The following is a 27,852-nucleotide window of genomic DNA, read 5'->3' as shown; positions in this document are numbered from 1 at the left end:
AGTACTCAGGCCTGCTACTCTGAAGTCAAGTACTTAAAATGGTATCTGGAAATTAAAGGAAATAAAAAATTAAAGATTAAAGGAATCTGGATATTAAAGGAATACTCCTCCCAAAAATATTTTTTAAAATGTTACTTGTCACATGTAGTTTGTAGTGGTGGCCAAGAAAAATATTAAATCTCATGTTTTCATGGAGAAATTGAATATTCCAACTCAGTGAGGTCGAAAGGTGACCAACGCTGTTGTGGATGAAGAATGAGATTTAGGGGTAATATAGTTAATGCACATAAAGTGTTTTAGTATGCTCTCTACATTACAATATAACATCTATCTTAGAAGTTGTGTACAAGGGTTAATAAATGTCAGAAACTTGTTCAAGCATATCAGGAAGCCATATAATGTTCAAGTGAACAAGAAAAAACATCATGTAGCCAGTAAGACTTGACAGATGCCACACACACAGGAACTCAAGAAGTATTAAAAAAGTATTGTAAGGACCAACAATGTAGTAGAAATGGGACTTTTATTTTGGGGTGTGTAAGCGGTTTAATGTTGTCTGTGAAAACAAACAAAGTAACCAATCCCTTTTAACCAATCATGGGTAAATATTCAGATGGAGCAAGCTACAAAACCAATCGGAGTAAATGTCAGGGTTAATTCAACACTGTTATGTAAATTCAATTGTCTATAAATATGAGCCAGTAACTCTACTTATTGACAATTCCATCATGGGATGCTGCAATGGAGTGTATCCCTCTTCATAAGGAGAAATAAAAGATGCAATGGATGAGCTTCCTCCTGCCTGGTTCTTCAGGTTGCTTATTAAAATATATATACTTTCATTATGTAAAGCACTTTGAGCTACTTTTTGTATGAAAATGTGCTATATAAATAAATGTTGTTGTTGTTATTTATGGTAACAAATTCTACTACATGATACAGTGACAAACAATGTGAAAAAAGTCCATGGAAGAAAGAAAAAAATTCTCATGTAACTCACATTGCATAATTCAAATGTCCAATATCTATTTGTATCGTCAAAATGTACGAAATGCATGCATTTATGGCTAAAATATTTAACAGCAGTTACTTCCTAAAAACTCTGCATTAAATGTAAGCAAGGAAGACACCATTTCCATAATGCTGTGTGTATGAATTGAAGATAATAATAATACATTTTATTTATATAGCACCTTTCCCATGCTCAAGACGCTTAATCTGCATCTCTTCCTGATTCAGTGGTGAAGAAACCTCTGCAAGTGTTGCACATCACGCTCTCATTTTGGCAGAGAATATCAGGTGGTAGATTGTGTCAGTCAGGCTGATCATTATCCCTAGCCACCGATGAATCGACAGACAACAGAGACATGGCACCACCTTCTGCCACCTCCAGCCCCCTACATGTGCCTACTGTTCCACACTGAAACATATCCCCTCAAAATTTTGTGCATGTGTGGATGTGCCAGCATGTGGCATCATTGGCACCAGCCAGTTATTTTAAAATGGAAGAATCAAAGCATTCCCTTCTTTGAACTTGCCTTTAGTTAAAGGAAGGCAAAGAAATACATATTTGTAAAATATTCATCTTAAGCTAAGCCAAAGTGAAAACAGTTAGGTTGGCTTGGAAATGCTGGGCTTACGTATAAGTAGAAATAACCTCATTCTAAAGCTACTACTTTCACTTAATGGGGCACTACCTGATTCTGGTGAATTAAAGGCTCCAAATTCAATGAGAGGTAGGGTGGGATGACAGGTTCTCTTCTTACCCGTCTTGGGGGCCATAAAGATGGAGGAGTATAAGGGATGGATGGAAGTATTTCTCGAGACAGGGGTTCAACATTGTTTTACACAGGAGGCTTGCATGAAAGGACAAAATAATCAATGGACAGCCATCCTGTCCGGATTGCATAATCCCCCCTTGTCTAGCTGGGTGGCCGCATGGAGGAGGCTCAACACCATGGATGGCTGGGGATACTGACCTGGAAGGGTGCTGCTCCCTGTTTCAGTTGGGAGGCAGGAATAGTTCATGAACATAGGGAGGGTGCCTCACCCATATTCTAGGTGGCACTGCTCCACTTTTGTGGTACTTATAGTCCTGAAGGGCAGCCACATTGGGTTCCCTGGGTGCCACCATAGGGCACTGCTGGGAGAGGACTTCCTCACTTTATGGAAATTCTGCCTGACCTGGAGGCAGTTCCTGAGTGTAATGTTCTGATGCCCAAAGTACTCCGGCATAAAACCAGCCACTCCATCCTACACAAGAAAAGGACAATTCTTGACTCAGAAGAAGTGGACATATGAAGGAAGGAGAAGAAAAAGAAAGGAATTTGTGTTTGTGTGAAACTAAGATTTGTAAGAAGGTATTCTGTTAAATAAACAAGCCTTTAGAATCTGTGACTGGTCTTTATGTCCAGTTGTGTCTGGGGTTTGGGGCTCTGCTAAAACCCCTACAGGGGGTATTTTATTACTGGTGTCCTACTCTCCATTATTTGACACTATAGATATGAAAGGACAGCTGTATGTCCTCCAAGTAATAGAGCAGGATGTTTGTTTCTTGTATGACTGAAACAAATTTATAGATGAGGGTGCATAAAATGAATGGCGTAGTCATCCCTACCCGAACCAAACCCCATCTTCCTGAAAACAACTCCTGAGAACGTCCAGGGTCATTCATCTTTCACCTTCTACTTTCATGATATTTAAATCTTTAATTCTTTTTTTGCCATAAACAACTTCTTATGAATTTGTCATTTTTCACATACCCCAACTTACTCCCCAGTGACACACATAGAGTTTTGGGTGTCAGAGCGCAGAGTCAGATACTTGTACAGCACTCCTGGAGCAATTGCAGGTTAAGGGCGCTTTTTCAAGGGCCCAATGGAATAGCATTTCTTCTGTCACTGCCAGTATTTGAACTGGCAACCTTCGAGTTACCAGCCCAAACCCTTACGGCAGAAAGCATTTAACCTCCACTTCAAGGACAACTCCCTACTAACTACACTTGTGTCCTCTAGGCAGTTATAGCCAAACCTTCAATCTTGGGCACTCCTTAGCCCACCCAAGCCACACCACCGGTGCTGTTAAGATTCATACCTGAATGATTATCTTGTTCAATTGGACCTTGTCTTGGGCCAGCCCTTCATTGAGTGAGCTCATCTTGGCCAATGAATCCCGCAGTTTGGACTCCTCTGTCTTGAGCCTGTTGAGCGCCAGAGTCAGCTCTGCAGTGTTTGTTTCTGCCTGAAAATTTAAGGTAAGTTATGGCCACTTAAAAGTTGTTCAATCATTCAATTTTTTATAAAGCACCATCACATGGCACTTTCAGGGTAATAATATTATAAAAAGACACTCTCCAGTTTAACAGCTGATAAGTATAGTATTAAGAATAAACATAAACATGCCTGATACAACCCTTATTAGTGACCTCATTAGTGTACCCGACAGCTTTTACACTGGAAGAATTCAGAGCAGCATACAAATCCAAGCTAGCTGACCAAAGACTATAAAGAAATTCTTAACACAGTCAGATTAGTTAATTACGAGCTTGGTTTTCATTCAAGTTTGAAAGCGCGGTAAATAAAGGATGTGTGCAGGAGTTCTCCTCAGCCGTGTGTGCTTGTATTAAAGAGTCAGTAATGGAGGTTTTCAAAGAATTATTATAAATTTTAGCTTTCGTCATCCTCAAACACTCTCCCATCCCTGGCTGTCACATTCTTTCTAATGGATCAAATGAAAAAAATCTCTTCCACTCAAAGGTTCATAAAGAACAAGGAAGTTATAATCAAATCTTTAGATTACCCTAGACAGAGCTTCAGACAGTCCTGCCTTCTCCGTTTCCGAAACCTCCTTGTCCAATGTCTGTTTCTGCAGAGACTCCTTGACCAGAGCAAGCTCCTTTTTGAGGGCTGAGTGGCGCGTCTCACTCTGCTCCAGCTGCTTCTGCCTGAAAGAAGAAGGTTGGTTGTCTTTGAATTAAAGAACTCCCCGAAAGAACCTGTCATATTTTCCATTGCTATGATTATGAACTTGATAATGAGATCACAAATTGGTTTGTGAAGGACCCCGCTAACTCATAATTTCTTATCTGCTTCAGAAGAACTTTCATTTGTTCTCTAGTAGTCACTCTGTTCTTCACCATCTTGTCACTCCTTTCTGGAAGCCTATACATGTGTTCTCTGCTCAACTCTGGAACCCTCATTGTGCCTTTCCCATTCGACTTTCTCTAAGCTCTCATATTTTGGGAGTATCTGTTTCTTTTTCCTCTTAACTGCAGTCCATTCTCTCAGCTAACCCCATTTATCTTTGAAACTCTTCTCGCATTTCCCCCATTATATTACTCCTAGTGCTCATCCAGAATCTATAGGTATTTCTTTTCATGTTTCTTATTGACTTGGCTTTTCTCTTAGGTTCTACATGGCTTTGCCTCTTACATTTATTTCAATGCTCATCTTATTTCCTATATATCTATTGATTCTTCTTTAACATTATTGGAATTATTGCCATATACCATAATTATTCCTCTGACAGAATCAAAGAGTGCCACTCATCTAGAGATCTCCAGGTGCTTCTTTTCATGCTTCTTATTGACTTTTTCTCTTAGGACCTCCATGTCTTCCTCAAAGTTTCAATGCTTATCTTCTTTCCTATATATCTATTGATGCTTCTCTAACTTTATTGGAATTATCGCCATATACCATAATTATTCCTCCCTCAGAATCAAAGAGTGACATTCATCTAGAGATCTCTCTCTGTGTTTCTTTTTATGCTTCTAATTGACTTGACTTTTCTTTTAGGTCCTCCATGTCTTCCTCTCTTACATTTGTTTGTCTTTCTCGAAGTCTCAATGCTCATCTTCTTTCCTATTTACCTACTTTTAATTCCAATAAAGTTAGAGAAGCATTGCCATATACTGTAATTATTCCTCCAGCTGAATCAAAGAGTGATACTTGCCCAGAGATCTCAAGGTCTTTCTTTCCTTGCTTTCTAATTTACTTGACTTTTCTCTTTGATTCTTCATGTCTTCATCCCTTACATTTGTTTGTCTGTCTCAAACTCGCACTGCATGTCTTTTTTTCCCTATTTATCTACAATTATTTTTTTAACTTTATTGGAATTACCGCCTCATAATGATTCCTCCAGCTGAATAAGACCTTGTGCCACTCTTTAAAGATCTCCCCACGCCTTGACATGTTCCATGCACTCTTCTCTGAAGGCCACCTCTCTGTTATATTTTTGTGTATAACACTTGTAGTTCTATCTCAAACCTCCTCTCTGGAGGTCTCTTAATGGAAATCCCCTGAAGTCTCTATTTGTGCATAACACTACCTCCCTGCTGTTTAACTGTTTCATTCTTCTCTAGTGACCAAGGCGTGTCTACATGTTTCACTGGTATCTTAATTTTGACCTTTTTGACTTTCAAACACCTTTGTATGGAGGTGTCTGGATATCCTAATCACATTTTCAAATTCAGTTCCCTCCCTTACTCATTCCTCCAATACATGTTTTTTTTTTTTTAATTGTGCTACTCATCTTAACCTAATTCCTACCTGCAGGCGAGAGGTCTTTTTTTGTGTTCCCCCCTCACATTTCCAGTTCATTGTCTCATACGTCTCATTGTTCTATAAGTTTACTTTATCGTCTTCTTTCTCAGCTACTCTGCCTTTTGTCTTAATGTCTCTCAAGATGCTACTTCCAGTGATGACCCTCAGTTCTTTAGAGGTCTTTCCATGTGTTAGTCTCTTTGGCCTGTACCCTTACAATTCTGTAGAGATTCCTTACCCCCACATAGTTCAGTTCAGCTTATTTTTGTGTAGCATTTCTCACTGACTTCACACTCAGCAGCTTCACAACTAAACTTTATAAATTGCTAAATACATATTTCATACACAAAAACAGTAAAAAGCAAAACTGAAACAGTTCCAACATAAATGGAAACTAACAGTATATGTGTCTATGAACATTATTGCTGGGCTAAGCCTCTGGCCAGTAGTCTTCTCAGACCACTACCTCTTATCTTGAGGTCTCTCCATGTCTTCTTCTCTAACACTCCTTGGCTTACCCTCTTTCACATTCAGCTCTGGCTCGCTCTCGCTCTTTCAGTGCCTCCTCCTTCTCGTCAATCTGGATGTCTCGCTCTCGCTGCAGTGCCGCCTGGGCCAGCTGGAGCTTATCACACTCCTGTTGCAATGTTTCCACTTGCTTCTGTAAGCCCTGCACCGTCTTTTCCAGATTCGCCTTCTCGCTATGAGAAACAAAAAATGACACAATCTCACATCAGCAATTCACTCTTTGTCTTCCTCCGTTATGGAAGGTCCCCTGCTTCCAGAAGTTCTCATTGAGGAAGTCAGTGATGCCAAGACAACTTACAAGAGAACTACAAGCAGAGCATTCAGCAGATGTGTCATAGATAAGTGAAGAACGATAAGGAGAAAGGTCAATGAGCTAACATCTAGCTTTACAATACCTTTGTAGTCTTCAAGTACGGACACAATGTTTGGAAAATTAGGGTAACCAGTGAAATTAGTAAAAACCCTCTTTGCATGAATTCTTGGAATTTACTCTCTTTCAATGAGACATTCTCTACCATCAAGCTTTGCTCCTCTTTCTCTACCTGCCCATGTGTTCAGCTGAAGACTTCAACCTGCCCACATCCCTCTGAGCCTGGTCCTTGGCACGGTCAGAATTCTCCATCTCATCTTTCAGCTGGTGGATTCGCTGCTCCAGAGTCTGTCTATCTGCTTCTCGCTCTGCTAGTTGTCGTCTCAGTGACACTATCAGCTCCTGGGCTCCCTCATAACGTCCTCGTAGCTCCTGTGGAGAAGATAAAAAAGATAAAATAAAAGGCTGGAACTCAAGTCTGTTTTGGCCTTAGATAAGTTCCAGGAATAAACAGACTGGAAGAGTGAATCATTATAGTATATTTAGGGTAAACGTCTTGTCACACACGTGCGCATGGGAGGCAGCTGAAGGGCTTACAAAGGGATAATTCCATGCTAGACTGGGCGGTGGCAGACCAACCACTCCTAGATTCGATGACGGCACTTCCAGTTCTGGGCCCCTATGGCATCATTTCCGGTTTCAGGCCCCAATGATGTCACTTCCAGTTCCTGCCCTGATGACATCACTTCTGGTTTTGGCCCCAATGATGTCACTTCCAGTTCCTGCCCCGATGATGTCACTTCCCCTACCCGGCTTTAAAAGCCCCATGTTTGCCTGTCTGTACTGTTTTGTGTTGGACTTGGAGTCTGTAAAGATTTTTTTGAACCACAAACTTCTGTATTGACAGCCTATCTCAAAGTACAGTATATGGGCGGCTGCCCCCAAACCTTTCTGTGTTGTGTAGAATCCTTTCACAGTCTTTAAGATAAATTGTCAGAAAGGCAAAAACTGACAAGCCAAATGTTGATCTCATCCTTAGAAATAGACAGTAGAAGTGATCTCGTCTGTGTCTAAAACTTCCATATTGCCACAAATGATCATCAGATATCTGTCTTGATACAAATTTAGCCACCTAAATGGCTTTGTCAGCACTGGACAAAACTGCTAAGAGGACATTTACCAATGAGGACTCTGAAAGATATATGCAAGGACCTCACCCTCATTCAGTTTACCTGCATTTGGATCTGTCTCTTAGACAGGGCCGCACGTACTGCGTCTACCGTCGGGTTGGCTGCTCCTGCAAACAGTACACGACGTGGGGAGACTGAGCGGCGTGGTGAAATTCCTCGGCGAGGCGACGGTGAACGGACTGTGGAGGATCTGGCCATGATGACTGAATCTGCATCTCCCTCAGCAACCGCCTCTGTGCCTCCATCAGAGTCTGCCAGAGCAGCCTAAAAACAGACATGGAGAGAAAGACAATTAAAATAATGAAAAGGCTTCGTGGGCTGCAGAAGGGACATTTACTAATTTTGTGCATAATATGGTAGATTCGGAAAGTACTCAAACCCCTTCATTGTTTGGTAGATTGAATTTTAAATGGATAAATGTGCCATTTTTGAACATCAATCTACTGTCAGTAACACATAATGACAAAGTGAAAAAATGTTTTCAGAAAGGTTAGCAACTTTATTAAAAAATCAAAAACTGGAGTCTCTTAATTCCTATTGGCATTCCGACCCTTTGATTTGGCACTCCACACTTTGCTCAGGTCCATCCTGTGTGCTTTAATTCTCCTTGATGTGTGTCTAGAACCTGTGGCAAACTGAAATGATTGGACAGAATTTAGAATGGCACACACATGCCTGTGTATAGAAGTTCCCACAATTCATACTGTATGTCAGGACAACAACCAAGCTATAAAATCCAAGGAACTCTCTGTAGACTTCTGTGATCAAATTATGGAGAAGCATAGATCAAGGCAATGGGATACAACAATTTATAAAGTTTGGAACCACCAGGACTCTTCCTAGAGTTGACTGTCTGTTAGGGAGAGGTCAATTTAACAAAGCTTCAAAAGTTTTCAACCGAGATGGGAGAACCTGTCAGAAAGATAAAAATCTCAGCAGTTCTCCATCAATCAGGTGTTTATGGTAGAGTGGCTAGACCAAGGTCACTCTTGAGTAAAAGGTATGTGAAAGTTTAAAGGATTCTGTCACTTGAGGAAAATGATTCCCTGGTCTGATTAGACCAAAACCGAACTCATTGGGCACAACTTCAAGCATATGTCTGGTGAAGACCTGGCACTGCTCATCACCTGCCTAATATCATCCCTACGGTGAAGCACAGTGGTGGCATCATCACACTATGGAGGTGCTCCTCAGTGTCAGGGACAGGGAGACTGGATAGAACTGAAAGAAGGATGAATGCACCCAAAAGCAGAAATGTCTGCTCCAGAGTGAGCATAACCTCTCACTGGGTTGATAGTTCACTTTTCAGCATGACCATGACCTGAATTATACATTCAAGACAATGCTGAGGTAACTTTGAGACATCTTATTCTGAGTGTCCTTGAGTGGTCCAGTCAAAGCCCAGACACTTCCAATCCAATCTAATGGAGATTGAGAGGATCTACCAGGGAGAATGGGATAAATTGTCCAAATCCAGGTGTGCTAAGATTGTACAGACTTACCCAAGAAGACCTGAAGGTAAAATTACTGCCAAAGGAACTTCTACTAAGTGTTGAATTAAAGGTATGAATACTTAAATGAATAAGAGATTTCAGTTTTTTATATTTTTAATAAATTTGCAAACATATCTGAAAACATTTTGTCATTATGGGTTATTCAGGGTAGATTGATGATCAAAAACGACAAACGTATCCATTTAAAATTAAATTTACAACAATTAAAAGAGAGAGTGAAGAGGCCTGAATACTTTCTGAATGCACTGTATATTTGTACATTTTCATTTTCCCCCAGTCTTCCCTGTTTATATGTGAGTGTCACCCACTTTCCTTGAATAATGGCAGCTGGACTTTTATTTGTGCTCAGCATGCACATACTATACCTGCATCACTTCATGAAGAGTCTGCTGCAGGAGGTCATTCTCCGTTCTCAGGGCCTCCATCTCCTCCACCTCCTTGTCAGCCTGCTGCTGGCATTGACTAGTCTCCTAGACATGGCAAGAATTGAAAGATGTAGTGCCATGGATTTTAAATGTTATATCTTATATTTTAGTTTATTTTTTGCTCACACAAACAAAAATGTACTTAATCTTGCAAGGACAGTTAACAAATTTGATCACTTTAAAACAAATATTTTGCTCAAATGAACAGGATAAATTTAACACTTAAGAAGAATCCTGTTTTCCTAAATTGTACCCGAGTCGATCACAGTAACATCAGTTTAAACGGAGAAGACATCCACGAGAGGCCTGAACATGTATTGATTATTTTATCACACGTGAAGAAATGAGCACCTAGGACTAAAATTGGTTTACAGCTTGGGAAAAGAAGACATGCTGATTCCTCAGGCTGTATGGATTATTTTATAACCTGCGAACAGAAGTATATTCTTGGGACTAAGAATTACTAAATTGGTTTACAGCCTGGGAAAGGAAGACATGTTACGTGGAATCTTATGATAAATGTGCCTCATGTGAAAGGCAACATCAGAAGAAGAAGAAACAGCAATGACAAGGCGATGCCAGAAGAGGGTGAGAAATGTTCAACCATTTTCATCTGATCTTCAGCTAAAGCATTTCAAGAATATCGATTGCTAAATAAATGCCGCCCTGGGACATCATCTTTGACATCCTTGACTTTTCGCGAGACTATATATATCCAGACTTTGCTATCCACATTTTCTTTAATGCTTTTCCTTACAGGTATTATTGTTCTTAAATAAATGCCACACTGCTTTTAACTTTTTATACTTTGTCTTCATATCTAGAGTGATTGAAGTAATAAGGTAAATATTTAGAGCACCTGGAGCAGTAAGGAAGTGCTCTGTGATCCGAATTGTGAGGTTTAACAGGCTGAGGATGAAGAGCTCTGTCCAGCAATGAACAGTGCGTTCAAGTAAGACATTCATTAGTTGATACCGGTGGCACGGTGGCGCAGTGGGTAGCGCTACCGCCTTTCAGTTACGAGACCCGGGTTCGCTTCCTGGGTCCTCCCTGCACAGAGTCCAAAGACATGCAGGTTAGGTGCATTGGCGATCCTAAATTGTCCCTAGTGTGTGTGTGCCCTGCGGTGGGTTGGTGCCCTGCCCGGGGTTTGTTTCCTGCCTTGCACCCTGTGCTGGCTGGGATCCAGCAGACCCCCGTGACCCTGTAATTAGGATAAAGTGGGTTGGATGATGGATGGATAAATGGCCTATAGCCAAGGATGCTGAGCCTTTGTATGTTTGATATATATATATATATATATATATATATATATATATATATATATATATATATATATATATATATATATATATATATATATATATATATATTCTTAGAGACCAAATGTAATATTTAGGTCTGAGATATACCTAAGACATTGTATGTTGTTGTAAGTCTCTACAGTGCTAGAGAGTGTCACGTCATTCATATGGTACTTATGTGGTACAAGTACTAGAGAGTGGTGCATAAGTCATTCATATTGCACTTTTGTGGTTAGGGTCTGTGTGTATGCGTATATCTATGTATGTGTGAGTTAAGATCAACGTGGTAGTGAACCTGATGAGTACACTTATCCCTGAAGAAAATAAGTAAAGGGTAAGTGGAGGGGACTATCACGAAAATGGTGAAGTGTGTGTAATTAGGATAGGCTTTTTCAAATTGACCATCCTACCCACAACACGTACATTACATGACACTTAAGTCTCTACTTCACAGACTGCTGCTGCCTCGAATCCTCATACTAACCAATGCCTCCAGCCTTTGGCTGAGAGAAGTGCTAGCTCGCTCCTTTTCTTCATTCTGGGTCTTCAGCCGTTCGGCTTCCAGCATCAGCCCTGTCAGCCTGAAAGAGATAGAATGAACTTTAATGATGGATTTTTTTTTTTTGTTTTTAAATATTTCCACTCATGCTACAAACGTGACGGCACACCTACACTTATTGATGTCAATAGAAACACATTTACAAATGTAACGTTTACCTGGCATTAAGCTCTGCCTTCTCGGTATCACATTTGGCTTGCATCTGGATCATGTCCCGCACCTTGTCACGTAGTTGCTCCTCTAGCTGGACTATTTGTGCTGTGTGTTTCTCTAGTGCCAGGGCTGATGAACTCTCGTTAGTACGCAGGTTGACGCCCAGGTTGAGACAGGAGGCATGAGCGTTGCGGGTGACTTTGGCCATCTCATTTCGCACTTCAGAGAGATCCCTATAGGAAGCAGAATTATCGATTTGATACCACTCCTTCTGAATATTTTAATGTTGAAGCAGCATCAATCCAGTCATCCTGAATTAAAATGGCATGGAAGCACAGGAATGGTCCTATTTTAAATGGCAAACACCCGAGTGAACAAGGTCACATTGCTAATAGGTCATGATCCTTATGACTATAAATACCATAATGCTATGAAGGTCAGGGTCTGAATGCCACTTCAACCCTCTCCCCAACACAGCAAACATTCTTCACAGCACTCACCTCTCTGTAGCACTCTTGAGCTCACAGACATAACGGCGAAATCCCACCACTTGTCTCCAAAGGGCCAGCAGACGGCTATGCTCACTACTGAAATAATTATGGAAGGACTGTAGAGAGGAAGAGAGAAACAACATTGAAAATATTCAGTCATACTATCATGAGTCACATTAATCACAAAAACCTTGGCATACAAGATTAAACAGCTTTAGGTCAGCTGGACACTTAAATATTCAGACTATAATGTTCTAGAAGTTCCACTCATTTGTCAAATGTGAGCTACTTTGGAACATCAGATCCCATTCAGAAGCGTCAGTAGATCGTAATTAGATATGAAATTACTTCTCTCTATTATAAAAGAAAATCTTGAGACGAGACTTTTGCCAAGAGATTTTTTCAAGTCCCGCCCTCCTCTCAACCATTGTCAACCACGCTGACAGTCCTCTCACCTCTCATTCGTGTGAATGCTTTTGTCTGACACAGTTCCTGCGTCTCAGCTCTTATAAATTTTAACGTTTTCCTAACTTTAAGTTCCCAATAAAAGAAGACTTATTATGTCCAAATCTTATTGAAGAATTTCATCCCGAAGGGTTATCAACAGAAGAAATGAGTATACGGGCAATCATGGCACATAGAAAAGATGAAGTCAAACGAATTAACACGAAAATTGACGATCGGTTACACTGCAAATTGGTTAAATGCGAATCAATAGACTGTGCTGAAACAGTTGTTGGTGATGTAGCGGAAGATGAAAACATCAACTTACAATATCACGAAGAATACCTACAACCGTTAACACTGTCTGGTCTTCCTTCTTTCTACAATAATTCATGTGGTGGATGTATCGTAATGTTACTGCGTAATTTATGTCTGAGTGATGGACAATGCAATACGAAAAGATTAGTTGTATTCAAAAGTAGTCAAACAATTCTGATATGTAAAATTTTAACAGGCGACAAGTAAGGTAATGTAGTACATCTTGAGCGGATAACATTAGACACCAAAGGAGAGTTTGATATGCCATTCGTATTAAAACTTTTACAGTTTCAAGTTAGAATAGCTTTTGCTATGACAATTAATACATCACAGGGACAAACATTCAAAAAAGCTGGTTTATTTATTAGAGAGAAAGAAACGATATTCACTCACAGGCAATTATACGTTGCGTTGTCATATTGTAAGTTCAAACACAGAATCAAAATTCAATGTGATATTGACGAAACGTTAATTCAAAAAACAGGTTTTACTGAAGTTTTACAGTAAAAGTGTAAGTTTAAAAAGTATTTGCATGTCAATGTCAAAGCCAAACAGAACAAAATGTATAATGCAACGAATACCTGTAACGCAACATGAAACATAATTTTCTTTCAATTTATTACGTTTTACTATTTTTTACTATGGTTAATTACTAAGTTCTATTATGCATATGTAACAATTCCATGAAAATGACAATCTGTTTAAATGGTACAACCGCATCCCTATACGCGAGCGGCAGATCTGCGAAGTGGCTTTTGCGTAGCGCCCACCCGGGGGTTGGTGAGTGAAGCGAGCAGGGGGCAGAGCCCCCTAGTTTCTATAAATAACAAAAGATTCAGCAGGCCTGGAGGTCTTACTTTATAACAAGCCAGTTGACGTGAGGATGGACCTTTAAACAATTGTCTGGTGCGATTTGCTTTCCTATTTTACATACACTGTAAAAAAATAAATCTTGCATGTGTGAAAAATAATAATAAAAAATAGCTAACTATACGCAAAATAATCATTACCTTAATTAATAAAAATGGGTTTTACCCTTTTCTTGATTATTTTAATTCTAATTCAATAAAAAAATGAAGAAAAATGTTAACTTATTATTTTTCTTAAAATGTAAACATTTTTTATAACTTATTCTAAGTAAAAAAAATATACTGTGAATTGAACACATTTAAGTTAAGTTAAATTTAATGACAGGGCACTTCCTCTCAACTCGAAATGTAATGACACGGCACTTCCTCTCACATCGATTTCTTGGTCTTTACAACAACGCATTCAGCTGTAACGCTTATCCATAATAAGAGCTATTTTACTACGAATGTGTAAGTATAAAGCTTATTAATTCCGTAATGAATAAGTAGTATTTCATCTCATATAGTTACAGATGTAAGCATTTGTTGTTTTCACGAAAACTTTCCCTTCATGTGGGAAACATGGCGGGCAAGGTAGCGTCTTTCTAACAACTTACCTCGTTGGTTTGCTTTAAAAAGCAAGCACATTTCTCGGATAGTTACGTATGTTCCTATGTTTTTTTTATCGTTTAAAACTTTTATTTTACACAGAAAAAGAAAATGACACTTTGAGATAAGTTTGAGAACGGTATGGCGTTTGTCCTAAACTACGACCTGTAAAGACGTTGGCCTAACCGTCACGGTATTATTTGACCTCTTATTTAATTAGTGTTCTACAGAGGCCATGTATTTTCTGGTTAATTTTTAACACGGATTTATTTAGCGATGTTTGATTTCCTATGTCCTATTATTTTATTTCAGGGTTTTCGCTATCGCATACTGAAAAGTAGTGAAAAGGCGGCCATTCATTTAAGAGGACATGTTGGCGTAAATGCAGGAAGTGTTTAAAGAGCGGTGCCTGCTGCAGGATTTCACTCTCTGTTTCCTTCCCGTTTACCACTCCTTCCTGGGACATTATTTGATTGAGATATACTTTTTGAAGAAAGTTTAACAAAAGAAAAGACAATTTTCATTGACATTTGAATGTCAGTAATTCAGTAAAAATTATCCTCAGACATTTGATTTAATTTTCCTTTGAAAATATAACTCCGTTGTTGTGACTATGTCTGTATGTTCAAATAAATAAAGATATATGGATTTTTAGCATGTATTTGTTAAGTCATTACTGTCCAGCGTTGCATACTCACTTTTTTTGAGTACTTTAATTCAAATGAAAATCGGAGTAAAACGAAACCATTTTTGCCACTACTTATATTTAATCAAACTCATTTATTTTAGGTAAATTTGAGTTAATTAATAAATTATGTTTACTCAATAGTGCAGTATATTAAATCTACTCAAAAATATTGCTTGTAATTTGTTGCCTTATTTTTTTTAGTAATTTTAATGCAGTATTTTTTACAGTGTACACTTACTGAGAAAATTATTAGGAACGCCTGAACACCTGATTATCCATACAATTATCAAATCGTCCAATCTTGTGGCAGCAATGCAATGCATAAAATCATGCAGATACATGTCCGGTGTTTTAGTTAATGTTCTCATCAAAAACCAGAACAGGAGAAAAAGGGCATCTCGGTGATTTTTACTGTTGGTTGATTGTTGGTGTCAGATGGGCTGGTTTGAATATATTTGCTGATCTCCTGGGATTTTCCCACACAACAGCCTCTCGAGTTCAAATGGATGGAGATTTGTGCTGTGACCATCGCTCAGGTGCAGTTCAGTAGTTCCCCCTCCATTTTTCCTCCTGCATAGCACTGCCAGCTGCATGCTCTTACGCTCTTAACTATAAGCTGTCTTTCTATTAAACAGTAAAACTATGGCGAAGAAACACACCTGCCCTTCCAAAACTCTTTCTTAAACAGTATTTCAATGAGAAACACACTCTTCCCCATCCCCTTTGTGGGATCAGCTGCAGGCTTGTAGGCTTATCATGCGACATGCTTCTCGCATGAGGTATACGACATTTAAAAGACAGAGTCACGGCCAACCTAACGGCTCCCTCAGACTGCGTCTGCTCCAGTCACTGCTTCCGAGCTGTTGAACCCGCTTGATGAGGAGGACTTTGTGCTCGTTTGACCTGGAGACGGGTGCTGGACCGCTATGTTTGACAGCTGCAACCGGTGTGCTTTTCTGCTGTTGACAAACCCCTTCTGAATAAGGTCTTGTGTTTTTATCTGCCACTTCAGCAATAAAAATTTTGTTCCTTGGAAACCCATTCCCATTTCTTGTCTCCTATGCAACTTTGTGAACCAAGCTTGACAGTGTTTATTATAAAAAGCAGCGCTATTGTGCTGGAAGATTTTCTTTGAAAGCTTAAATGTGGTGCAGCCTGTTCTGAGACTTTCTGACCATGATTCCACTCTCATGTGTCAACTGGCCACCAAGACTTGTACAGATTAATCTCCAGAACACAATTCTAACCAACAGGGTGCAGTAAACTACTCAGAATTTTCCATAAGAACCAAAACACTTGTGTCAACCTGGCACCATCACCTGAGCAGAGTTTTTTTCCTCATAAAAACACATTAACTTCTATATTGTATAGTACCTGGTTGTGATGTTAGACAATGACATCACCCTTTGAGACTACAGCTACAGTGCTGAGAACATACATTTACAAGTTGCACTGAATCAGATGACTATTCATTTGATTTAGAAGATGGTGTCAAATTTTGGAGACATTGTGAGGAGGAAATGAGGTCTCTCACCTCCACTGTTGGCATACCATACATTAAAACCTTAGAATAGGAATTTCAAAGGGAAGTTGGCTTTGTCAACATATAGGCCATGCCACATTAGATGACTTTTCCAATGATTTTCAGGTGTAATCTTCCTTTGTATAATATTAGTGAGATGGAAGCAGTAAGTAGTGTGCTCCTGTGAAGGCCAGTCATGTAATGTGACATAGCTAGTGATTCGCTCCAACTACTTTTGTTTCAAACAGGCTTGATTTCGTTCTTTAGCTGTAGGTGTGAGCGGTGAAAACCAATGAATGCTCATCTCAAAGTATAATGCATATAATGCAGCAGCGAGGAATAAGGAAGGCAGGTGTTTTGGACCTCACAAACAGAATAAAAGATCATCCGTCTAAAGTCTCGATAGAATGGGAAAAAAAGGGCAGAGACTGTGGCTGAAGTCACTGTACCTGTTAACCTCTCGCACAGCACTGACTTCATCAGGCTGCATGTTATTGGCTGTCACAAAAAGGGACAAGCATGACTCGGCTAGGTGGCTGGTATGCAGTCACTAAATTTCAACAAGTCCAGCAATATTCAGTTGTGTAAAGTGATATGGTTCAGTGATGAGATCAGAGAGGCAGTCAGCAAATCTGACATACCCCTCGACTAGAAGTCGCGTAATGTGACATCGACTTAACTGAATAATAGAAAATCGTACCTCCTCCTCTCGTCTCCAGTCAGATTCTCTTTGTTCCAGCTCCTCCCGAGCCTTGGTCCAGTCTACGGTGAGCTTGCGGATATCTTCACTCAAACCCTGATTAGCCACATTGGCCTGGTCAAGCTGCTCTCTCAACATGGCATTCACTTGGGCTAGGCTGGCACTTCTGGTAAGAGTCAACAAACTAGCGATAAGTGGCATTCAGGACTCATCCATGCAGCGTTAGTCTCTTGCCCTTGTATTCCAAGGAAACGCCTGAAGTAATTCCATCTTGTTAATCAGTACCACTAAAGAAATGTAATCAGCTTTCGGTACTCCACAGCTGCACAATGACAAAGAGCCAGGAGATACCGAGCTTCCATACATAGATAGGTCCGAAAGTATTTGGACAGTGATTACAATTTTCATAATTTTAGCTCTGTGCGACACTTCAATGGATATGTAAAGAAGCAATCGGGATGAGATTGAAGTGTATACTTGCAGTTTTAATTTAAGGTGTTTACCAACATTGTACGAGCCATTTAGAAAAGACAGACATTTATATATGGTTACCCCATTTTAAGGCAGCTCAAAAGTATTTGGACAAACTAACATAACCTATATACATATATACTGTATAAAAGTCAATGTATGCATGTGTGTATGTATGTATGTTCCAGCATCACTTCCGAACAGCTGGAGCGATTTTCATGAAACTTGCTACACATGTTTCTCATTGGTCGACTAAAAATACTGTAGGGTGAAATCAACCCTAACCCACCACCTTCTGGGTAGGTTATCTTGTGGTCTTGTATGCATTTTATCATCCAGTTGACACTCGGAACAATTGTGGAGATTCGGTCTTGTATGTCTGTTATCATCCACTTGACCCTCACAACGTTTGGACAATCATTGAAAATTGCTGGAATCAATTTGGAATCAGCCTGTTTCTCACATGGACAACTTTATGTGGCATGTTCAAGGGTAGGAAGTCCTAAGAACCTTTATATATTAGCTAAAGATGGAAAATCTAAAAACATTATATATAACAAGGCACTTCAGTAAACAATACAAGCACATTAGTGACTCTTCATTGTTTGTTAGTTTTTTTTTTTATTTTTAAAGTAGTGTTTTTTTATTATATTCTTCTAAAACAATTAAGAAAAAAAAACACACTTTATTTTCCTCCAGGACACTGCCGGGTATTTCAGCTAGTCATGAATATAATCATCAGTTTCAATAATTGGTTGAATATCCTTAACAGTCAACGGCTGCCTGAAGTCGAAACCCATGGCCATCTCCAAGTGCAGGATGTCCACCTTAGTGATGCTTTGTCAGGCCTCTACTGCAGCTGTCTTCAGTTGTTGCTTGTTTGTTGGACTTTCTGCCTTCACTTTTGTCTTCAGCAAATGAAACGCATGTCCAGTTGGGTTGAGGCCACTGGATTGACTTGGCCATTGAAGAATCTTCCACTACTTTGCGTTGAAAATCACTTGGTTTGCTGTCGCAGTATGTTTTGACTCAATGTCCATCTGTACTGTGAATCGTCATCCTATCAGTTTTGCAGCATTTGTCTGAATCTCAGTAGACAATATAGCATCATGTACACTTCGGAATTTATCCTGCTACTTCTGCCAGCAGTCTCATCATCAATAAACACCAGTGACTCACTTCTATTGGCAGTCACACATGTCCATGCTATAACATGGCTTCCGCCATGTTTCACAGATGATGTGGTATTCATCGGATTGTCAGCATTTCCTTTTTTTCTCCATACTCTTCTCTATCCATCATTCTGGTACATATTGATCTTAATTTCATTTGTCCAAAGAAAATTGTTCTAAAACTGGACTGTTTTTTTCTTAAATAATTTCTGGCAAAGTCTAATCTCTCCTTCCTAAGCTTGAGGTTTACCAGTGGTTTACACCTTGTGGTAAAGCCTTCTGTCTTTACTTTCATGAAGTCTTCTCTTGATTGGAGACTTTGGCAATGATGGGTCTCCCCTCACAGAGAGTGTTCTTGGTTTGGCTAAACGTCGTGAATTGGTTTTTCTTCACCAACAAAAGAATTCTGTGATCATCCAGCACAGTTGTCTTCCATGGTTGTCCACAGTGGCGGTTTTTCATATGGGCGACATCGTGGGCATCAGCCAAAAAAAAAATTTTTTTTTTTTGTGCACGCTCCTATGCTGCCCCGACATCATGCCAGCGCTTTTTTGGGATTGCATGGGCACCAATCGGATTTCTATTGCCCATTTGCAGGGAGTAAGGGCGCCCTCTATTTGCGAGATGCGCCTGCTGCCTGCCGCTTGCCGCACAGGGAGGAGAGGGGCGAGGTGGCTGGCTGGCATCTAATAACCAGCTCGCAAAATAAAACAAAATAAGAACAAACACACACACAAAAGCACCAGACATTATGATATAGACTTATAATTTTCTAAATTCTATCACACCCATATATGCGGGAAGTGAGCGCGGGGGCCCTCGTGCGCCTGCTTGCTGCTGCTGTGCTGAAGTCTCACACACAACCTGTCGAAAGGGGAAGGGGGCGGGGTGCTTCCAAATAAAGCACATTTCATTCATAATATTGTCAATCCAAGCTCATTATATCACAATTAATTTTTCCTGGGTTGTGCGAAATCGCAGAAATCATTAGATGGGCACTCCTTGCACGAGCAGCATAGAGCAGAGTACAGCAAACTGGAAGAACAGGTTAGTAAATTCGCCATAATTGGAGTGCACATTACAGGCTTTAAAACGGTAAAATATCCATCCATCCATTATCCAGCCTGCTATATCCTAACTACAGGGTCAGTCAATGAGATTTTGAACATGTTGATAAAATGATTTGAGTTAGTAAGAGTTTTTTTGTATGGATGTATACGTTTGCGTGCTAACTTACTAATGCAAATGACTTGCGTAGTGGAGAGTGGTAGGCAGGGAAAGTTAACCCGAAATAATAAACTGTTTTCGCCCAGGGTACCAAACAGGCTAGGACCGCCCCTGGTTCTCCAGGCCTTCTGGTGTTGCTGTGCTCACTGGGGTGTTCCTTCTCCTTAAGAATGTACCAGAAGGTTGATTTGACCACTCCTGGTGTTTTACTGCTGTCCCTCTAAAGGGTTTGATTAGTTTTCTCTGCCTAATGATGGCTTGTTTTTACTTGCACGGACAGCTCTTTGGACCTCATAATGATTGTTAGTAGCAACAGTTTCCAAAGGTAAATGTTGGAATCAACTCCAGATTTTCTACCTGCTTAACAGTTAATGAAATAATGAGGGACCGGCCCACACCTGGCTATGAAACAGCTTGTAAGTCCATCCATCCATCCATTTTCTAACCTGCTGAATCCGAATACAGGGTCACGGGGGTCTGCTGGAGCCAATCCCAGCCAACACAGGGCACAAGGCAGGAACCAATCCTGGGTAGGGTGCCAACCCACCGCAGGACACACACACAAACACACCCACACACCAAGCACACACTAGGGCCAATTTAGAATCACCAATCCACCTAACCAGCATGTCTTTGGACTGTGGGAGGAAACCCACGCAGACACGGGGAGAACATGCAAACTCCACGCAGGAAGGACCCAGGAAGCGAACCCGGGTCTCCTAACTGCGAGGAAGCAGCGCTACCACTGCGCCACCGTGCCGCCCAGCTTGTAAGTCAAATGTCCAAATACCTTTGAACCCCTGAAAATGGGGGGAGCATGTATAAAAATGGCTGTCATTCCTAAATGGCTCATACTTTTTTCTGTTAAACGCTTAGAATTAATACTGAAAGCCTACACTCCAACCATGTAGTCGTTTAATCATTTCAAATCCATTGTGTTGGTGTATATAGCCCAAAATATATATTGTCCAAATACTTATGGACCTAACTGTACTTCCATAATAAGACAAGTTTAAATAACTGTGTAAGTACTATGAAAATGGAGTATAGGCTTAAAGGCTTAAATATATATTAGCTCAATGGCTCTTCTTCCCAGGGATTTGATACTACTCAAAAGATGACACCCTACCTCTGCTGCTCCTCCTCCAAGCGGATAAGAGCGTTCTCCAAGTCATTAGTGTGCTCCTCTTCATCGGCTCGCAGACGCCCTGTCGAGATATCCAGTCGACCCTGCCATGAGAGAAAGTGGCCATCACTTAAGGTCTTATATTCGTCAAAAATGACTGGTCTTTAAGTCTGCAAACATGAACACCACCCATTCATTTCCTCTTACTGGACTAGTAGAAAGAGTTATGGTCTGCTTACATTTAGACTGCTTGTTCACTGTTTTAAAAATGGGAGATCCATTTGGAGATCAATAAAGTATTATTCATCTATCTATCTGGCATACTTTTAAAACATTTCTTAAATGTAAAAATATACAGTGCCTTGTGATGGATGGTGTGCAGGGGTGGGTGTTCTGGTCAGGATAGGGCTCGGTTCCTTACCTGGATGGAAGGCCAGCCCTTCAGTGGCAAGAGAAAAAGGGCAAAGATCATCCTGCCTCAGCCATGAAACAGGCAGAAGATGCCAGTGCGACAGTGGGTATAGTTGGACCAAAGGACAATACCTGTCCAGGAAGCCAGTGTAATGGAAGGTGGTGGGAGACAACACGGCAGGATTACATGCTCCCCCAACAAGCTAGGTGGCAGCCTCCCTGGGTGACGATACTTATATGGACACCAGCAAGGGACATTGGGAACTGTTGTCCCATTGGGCAGCCTTGTCGGGTTCCATGGGTGCCGCCATTGGGAGCTACAGGGATTTATCATATCTACTTTATGGGGCTTCCGATTGACCTGGAAGTACTTCCATCAGGCTCTCTTATTGTATTTGACTTATTGGTTTTATAATAAACTAACCATCCTGATTCTAATCTGGTTTGCCCTGATGTGTCTTCTGGGTACAGGGTTGATTCTACAGGCACCCTGCACAGTCACATCTTCCTTAACTTTCCATCACATATACTCACTGATAGCCGCTGTTGGTCCAGCTCTGTAGATTTTTCCATAAGAGTCTGTTCAAGATCTCCACACTTCTTCTTGTACTGAAGGACCTAATGAGGGGAGAATAACTGAAAATAACTGAAAATAGCACCAACTTTAGCAAAAGTACTGAAGAAGGTAAGGCTAGGTCCACAGGTGGCCAAATACACAAAGCACTTATCAGTAAATGCCCTAAGGTTTTGGAACGTGCAGAATTAATTTGTGCGCATATGTTATGTTTTTGTTTTAATTTTGAAGCTTATCATGATTGTCTGCCGCCATTTTGTACAGCTGTTTGGACAGGAGGTGCCTCCATCTTGTGTGTTTCTGTATGGCCATGGTCATGTTGATGATGATGTGTGGGCTTCATTTAGAGTTCAACTTTTTGTATTTGTAAGTGAAATTCTATAATGCATATAGTTCGTTCAAAACAATTTAGTAACCATCTTAGAATTCTGGTTAGGGGTTTGGGGCTCTGGCATTTTCTTTATTGTTTGTCTACCTTCAACCCTTCTTTGTTCTTCTACAACAACAGCATTTATTTATATGGCACATTTTCATACAAATGATGTAGCTCAAAGTGCTTTACATGATGAAGAAAAGAGAAATAAAAGACAAAGTAAGAATTAGAATAAGACAACACTAATTAACATAGAATAAGAGTAAGGTCTGATGGCCAGGGAGGACAGAAAAACCAAAAAAAAAAACTCCAGATGGCTGGAGAGAAAAAATAAAATCTGCAGGGGTACCAGACCACGAGACCACCCAGCCCCCTCTAGGTCATCTCCTAGTCCATTCCTTATTTTGCCTTCAAGCCAGGGCCGTCTTAATGTATGGGCACGCTGGGCAGTTGCCTGGAGGCCCCATGCTAATCTATCTATCTATCTATCTAATCTATGCATGTTGTGACTTGCTGTCCATAAATAAATGCTATACTACACTAAACTATAAATCTTTATTATTGTGTTACAAGTGGACATTGGCATTTGCCTCTGATTTAGTATCATGGTCACCTCTGCCTACTTCACGTGCAGGTATGTGTCTGGATCTCACACACTACATCACCTAAAAGCGTATCTGTTAACGTCACTTCAACACTTCATTAATAATAAATAATTCATAGATATTTCATACCGTGCCATCTCCGTCTGTATGGTTTACCAATTGAGTGTCATTTTTGTGTTTTTCAAGGCTCATGTTATATCGTTCAAATGTTTGTGTTGATTTATCTTTGCTGTACAGCGTGTTATTTAATGTTTAAACACTGATTTTGTTGGAAGTACCAATACAAAAAATATATGTTTAATTTTAGCGACCATTTACATCTTTATTCCTGTGAGTGTTTTGCAGGTAGGGGCCCCAGTGCACTGCTTTGCCCGGGGGGCCTACAATGCTATTAAGATGGCCCTGCTTCAAGCTTGACAAAATCCATCTCGGCATTATGGCCCTCATAAGTGAGTTGGTGGCTAACCCCACTCCCGCTCTTATTTCTCTTATGCTGACTCCTGGTCTAACCTCTGGTCCTACCTTGGCCTGTAGTTTCTGCACAAGCTGGGCCTGCCTCTGCTGGCCCTCCTGGTAAGCCTGGAGCTTCCGCTTGTAGGCAGCCTGCTCTTCATCCAGCCGACGCCGCAGGTCCATGTTCTGCTGGGTCAAGCTGCGTGACTCCGTGGAGTCGCGGTCCCTCTCACCCGTCTCCTCCTGCAGAGCCTGTTCCAGCTGCAAACGTTACAAAAATTGACCGGTATTAAAAGGGGTCCAATTTCATCAGAATGCACCAACAAGAGCCAACAGTAGAAGAGCCAAATGTTGATTATTTGATTTTTACAATTCACTTAAGCTCCAGACATACAGAAAATCAAAAAGACACCACCCTGCCGGTAAACACCAAGGAAGGGGGACAGATAAGCCAGTTTTCTCACTGATTTCTTGCTTCCTGAGTGTAAGATACAGGATGATATGACTAGGAAGCAATCAGAAATGGAGCTACATTCCAAAGAGCTAATTTGGAAGGATCATACAATTAGAAGTCATTGCATATTTCTAAAGAGGTCACACATCAAGCAGTCAACTGCTGGGAAGACCAGTAAAAACAGAAAGGAACCAGAAGAAGCGACACTGTCAAAACGAATAAACAAAGATCGAGATGGCAGACTCGGACAATAAGAAGCTAACATCCAAAATACTAGACAGACGTCAAGGAAATATGCCTAATGTGCTCATAACCAAAGAGAATAAACTTTTAAATTGCAAAGGTTTCTGGCAGTACATCCGCAACTCCGGACTAAAACAGGATGTAAGTGGCCACCTTTAAAAGTTGCAAAAGTGACTTCAGATGCCAGAAATATCAACAACAAAACAGAACAACAAAAACTAACAAAAGAGCAGCACCTGCACAAAACAAAAAAGATACAAAGTAAACGTTTTAACAATAGAAAATATGGCTTGAGCATAAAACCTGACGTTCAATACAGATACCTGATTGTTCCACACCTATCCTGGGCAGAAAGAAGCAAACAAAAAAATCAAGGGAAAATAAAAAAAAAATATTTATGAATCTTCAAACAACTGATAACCTAACCACCTAGCCAAAGTAAAAAGAGGGACATGTGAGACAGAGATGAGAGGAGAGGAGAGGAGAGGCGCAGAAAATGTCATCAATAAAGAGGAAAGGTTACAGGAAAAAAACAACTGAAATCACGTCAAGATGGCGCAGCAACCTTTAAAAAAAACAGATGTGTATGAGCAACTACAGAAGAGTGTAGAAGAAGTCAGGTCAGCACCCTGTTTACCGTGACAACTTACAATGGGGGGCACAAACCGGGACAGTTCAACAGGACACACAATTTAACAGAAGATTTAAATGGTTAATTAAGCAGCAAATAGATAGATAGATAGATAGATAGATAGATAGATAGATAGATAGATAGATAGATAGATAGATAGATAGATAGATATGAATGGCATAGATAGATAGATAGATAGATAGATAGATAGATAGATAGATAGATAGATAGATAGATAGATAGATAGATAGATAGATAGATAGATAGATAGATAGATAGATAGATATGAAAGGCACTATATATTAGATTAATAATGTGCTATATAAGGTAGATAGATATTAATTTTAGTATAGATAGATAGATAGATAGATAGATAGATACATAGATAGATAATTTGACCTGCAAGGGGCAATTAAAGCTTTACAGAAGCTAAAGAAAAATAGAATTATTTTAATAAAAAACAACCCTCCGAAACACACGCAAGTGTTATAATGAGTTATTTTCTTTTCATTTTCATGCCTTCTCCATGTGTTTTGGGTAGATGTTTGAACATGGATTCTGGATTTCTGAACCCTGAGGAATATGAATTTGACATTGGTTTTATAAAATTCGCAATCGTTAAAAAGTTCTTATGCAGTCTTATCACAACGCCATTATTGTTTGTTTATTAGGCGCTGCCTTACGTTCAGTTACCGTTGGTCATTTGCCATGGTGATGCACATCGACAGACCCCGAGGGTTGTACGGCACGTGATGTCATCTGGAGCGCCGGCGTAATGGTTGGCTCAAGAGTTTCAGGAGCATCAAATATTTCTGGTAGCTATTGATGTCCTGATTTTTTTATCATAGCAAATTTTATTTCCTGGCTTTAGACTTTGATTTCTGGGTTAGCATGGTGATTTTTTTTACAATTGGTTGGCCATCTTTTTGATGTTTGACCTCTGCCCATCTGAGACCACATCTTTTCTGCTGATCCCATTCTTAAATTTTCACTGCTTTGCCTTGAGTCAGTACAATACGAACTTCTGACTTGGACAATGATGAGAGATAGGTTGCCATCTAACAACAAGTGGGAGTGAGACTGTGGTTTGCCTTTAAAGATAGTGGATTCTTCAAATTAGTAAGTTAAAGAATTTGTGTTTCTAAAAGAATTTAGGGCTTGACACCTACTTTGATTAAAATGAGTTTGGGGTTGGATTAACGTTTAGGTGCAAATTCAAGTACCTTCACATTTTTAACTCTATGCTTAGTTTTTTGACTCTTCCATCTACCAGTTCTTTTGCTTCCCGCCTATACTTTCATGGTAGAATACAACTGTAATGGTGAAGGTTAGGTTATACGTTTAGGAGCGTGGCATTAATATACGATGTTAAACAAGATGACACCATAGTTAAGAGACTTCTCTTTGACGTTATTCCTTGTAGCTGAATGTTGCGAATGACCTAAACTGTTTCATGCTTTATTTTGTAAGGATGTCATCTTTTATGGCGTTATTTCAGTGCCACTATTCTGAGCGCACGTAAAAAAAGATTGCAAGTGCAAGTGTTGCATTTTGAAGAGAAATTTATTTTGAGCGTACAAAAGCTGAATTTGAGTGAACAAAATTCATTGCTGCGTGCAAAAAATGTATTTCAGTGTTTGCGCTTATCCATATACACACACACAATAGCACCCCTCTCGCTCAGTTTTTTCATTTGCGCTTGCTCGCAATGTGTTGCTAGCGCTCACAACATTCTCTGCTGCAAGCGCTCAACTCTCTGTACACCGTTATAAGTGTGCCACAAAACCAACCAATCACAGACTTGGTTTCAAAAATTCTGATTGGCTCTTACGGTCTCCAATCAGCTCGCTAGCTGCTGCATTCCGGAAACAGTCCGAAATGTAGCTAAATCCAGCTAAACTCAATTAAACCCCAATTTGCGGATAACATCTTTAATTATTTTATTTTAAAATATATTATTTGTTAAGACTATCGTTGGTGTAGTATAATGTAGTTGCATTACAACATACATTCATACACACATACTGCATTCAGTATTCGACGACATAAAAGAGAGCTACTCAAATATAATTTGGAGAGTCAGTTGGCATGGTTGTATAATGCAACTACATTATACTACACCAACGATAGTCTTAACAAATAATATATTTTAAAATAAAATAATTAAAGATGTTATCCAAATTGGGGTTTAATTGAGTTTAGTTGATTTAGCTACATTTCGGACTGTTTCCGGAATGCAGCAGCTAGCGAGCTGATTGGAGACCGTAAGAGCCAATCAGAATTTTTGAAACCAAGTCTGTGATTGGTTGGTTTTGTGGCACACTTATAACGGTGTACAGAGAGTTGAGCGCGAGCAGAGAATGTTGTGAGCTTAGCAACACATTGCAGCAAGCGCAAATGAAAAAACTGAGCGAGAGTGGGTGCTATTGTGTGTGTGTATATGGATAAGTGCAAACACTGAAATACATTTTTTGCACGCAGCAATGAATTTTGTTCACTCAAATTCAGCTTTTGTACGCCAAAATAAATTTCTCTTCAAAATGCAACACTTGCACTTGCAATCTTTTTTTACGTGCGCTCAATATTTTTTACGTGTGCTCAGAATAGTGGCACTGAAATAACGCCATAATCTTTAAACACATGTGAAGTGGAGTTAATTAGTGATCAAGAAATGAACAAAAGTTTAGTTAGGACTACAGCCTAACTTTGTTCAAACGTTCTTAATTTGTGCTAAGGCTCAGCCAGTGACAGGCAGGATGATAAGCAGAAGTATTGAGGTCTGGGCGGCCTGTGCTTTTATCTCAGTCAGTATACTGTACTACTTTAATTACAATTTAACAGAAGATGCTATGTGTAGATGCCCTGAAGGGGCTGTAAGTGTGGTCGGTGTCCAGCCAGTTCTAGTGAGTCACTTCTGACAAAAGTGCAAGACCAGCTTTTGATTCCAGTTCATCCCTGGGTGGAAGCAA

General features: G+C 40.0%; 1 protein-coding gene across 7 annotated transcripts in view; it reads right to left on the bottom strand.

Annotated features, from left to right (window-relative positions):
- The window catches only part of LOC120530814 (rootletin-like), a 133,467-nt gene that overhangs the window by 47,900 nt on the left and 57,715 nt on the right, over window positions 1-27,852 (bottom strand). For all 7 annotated transcript variants that reach the window (XM_039755448.1, XM_039755446.1, XM_039755442.1 and 4 more), the window contains 13 exons: window positions 23,625-23,816; window positions 22,085-22,168; window positions 21,143-21,243; window positions 17,144-17,309; window positions 12,024-12,130; window positions 11,529-11,756; window positions 11,296-11,392; window positions 9,448-9,552; window positions 7,611-7,832; window positions 6,611-6,810; window positions 6,059-6,241; window positions 3,799-3,943; window positions 3,094-3,240 (listed from right to left, as the gene is read on the bottom strand). In XM_039755448.1, coding sequence (XP_039611382.1) covers window positions 3,094-3,240; window positions 3,799-3,943; window positions 6,059-6,241; window positions 6,611-6,810; window positions 7,611-7,832; window positions 9,448-9,552; window positions 11,296-11,392; window positions 11,529-11,756; window positions 12,024-12,130; window positions 17,144-17,309; window positions 21,143-21,243; window positions 22,085-22,168; window positions 23,625-23,816 — 1,977 coding nt within the window. The remainder of the gene's footprint in view (window positions 1-3,093; window positions 3,241-3,798; window positions 3,944-6,058; window positions 6,242-6,610; window positions 6,811-7,610; window positions 7,833-9,447; window positions 9,553-11,295; window positions 11,393-11,528; window positions 11,757-12,023; window positions 12,131-17,143; window positions 17,310-21,142; window positions 21,244-22,084; window positions 22,169-23,624; window positions 23,817-27,852) is intronic.

This window comes from Polypterus senegalus, chromosome 6 (assembly GCF_016835505.1).
Source record: "Polypterus senegalus isolate Bchr_013 chromosome 6, ASM1683550v1, whole genome shotgun sequence".
NCBI classification, from domain to species: Eukaryota; Metazoa; Chordata; class Cladistia; order Polypteriformes; family Polypteridae; genus Polypterus; species Polypterus senegalus.
The sequence above is the reverse complement of the archived record's forward strand: the minus strand, read 5'-3'. Positions and strand labels throughout refer to the sequence as shown.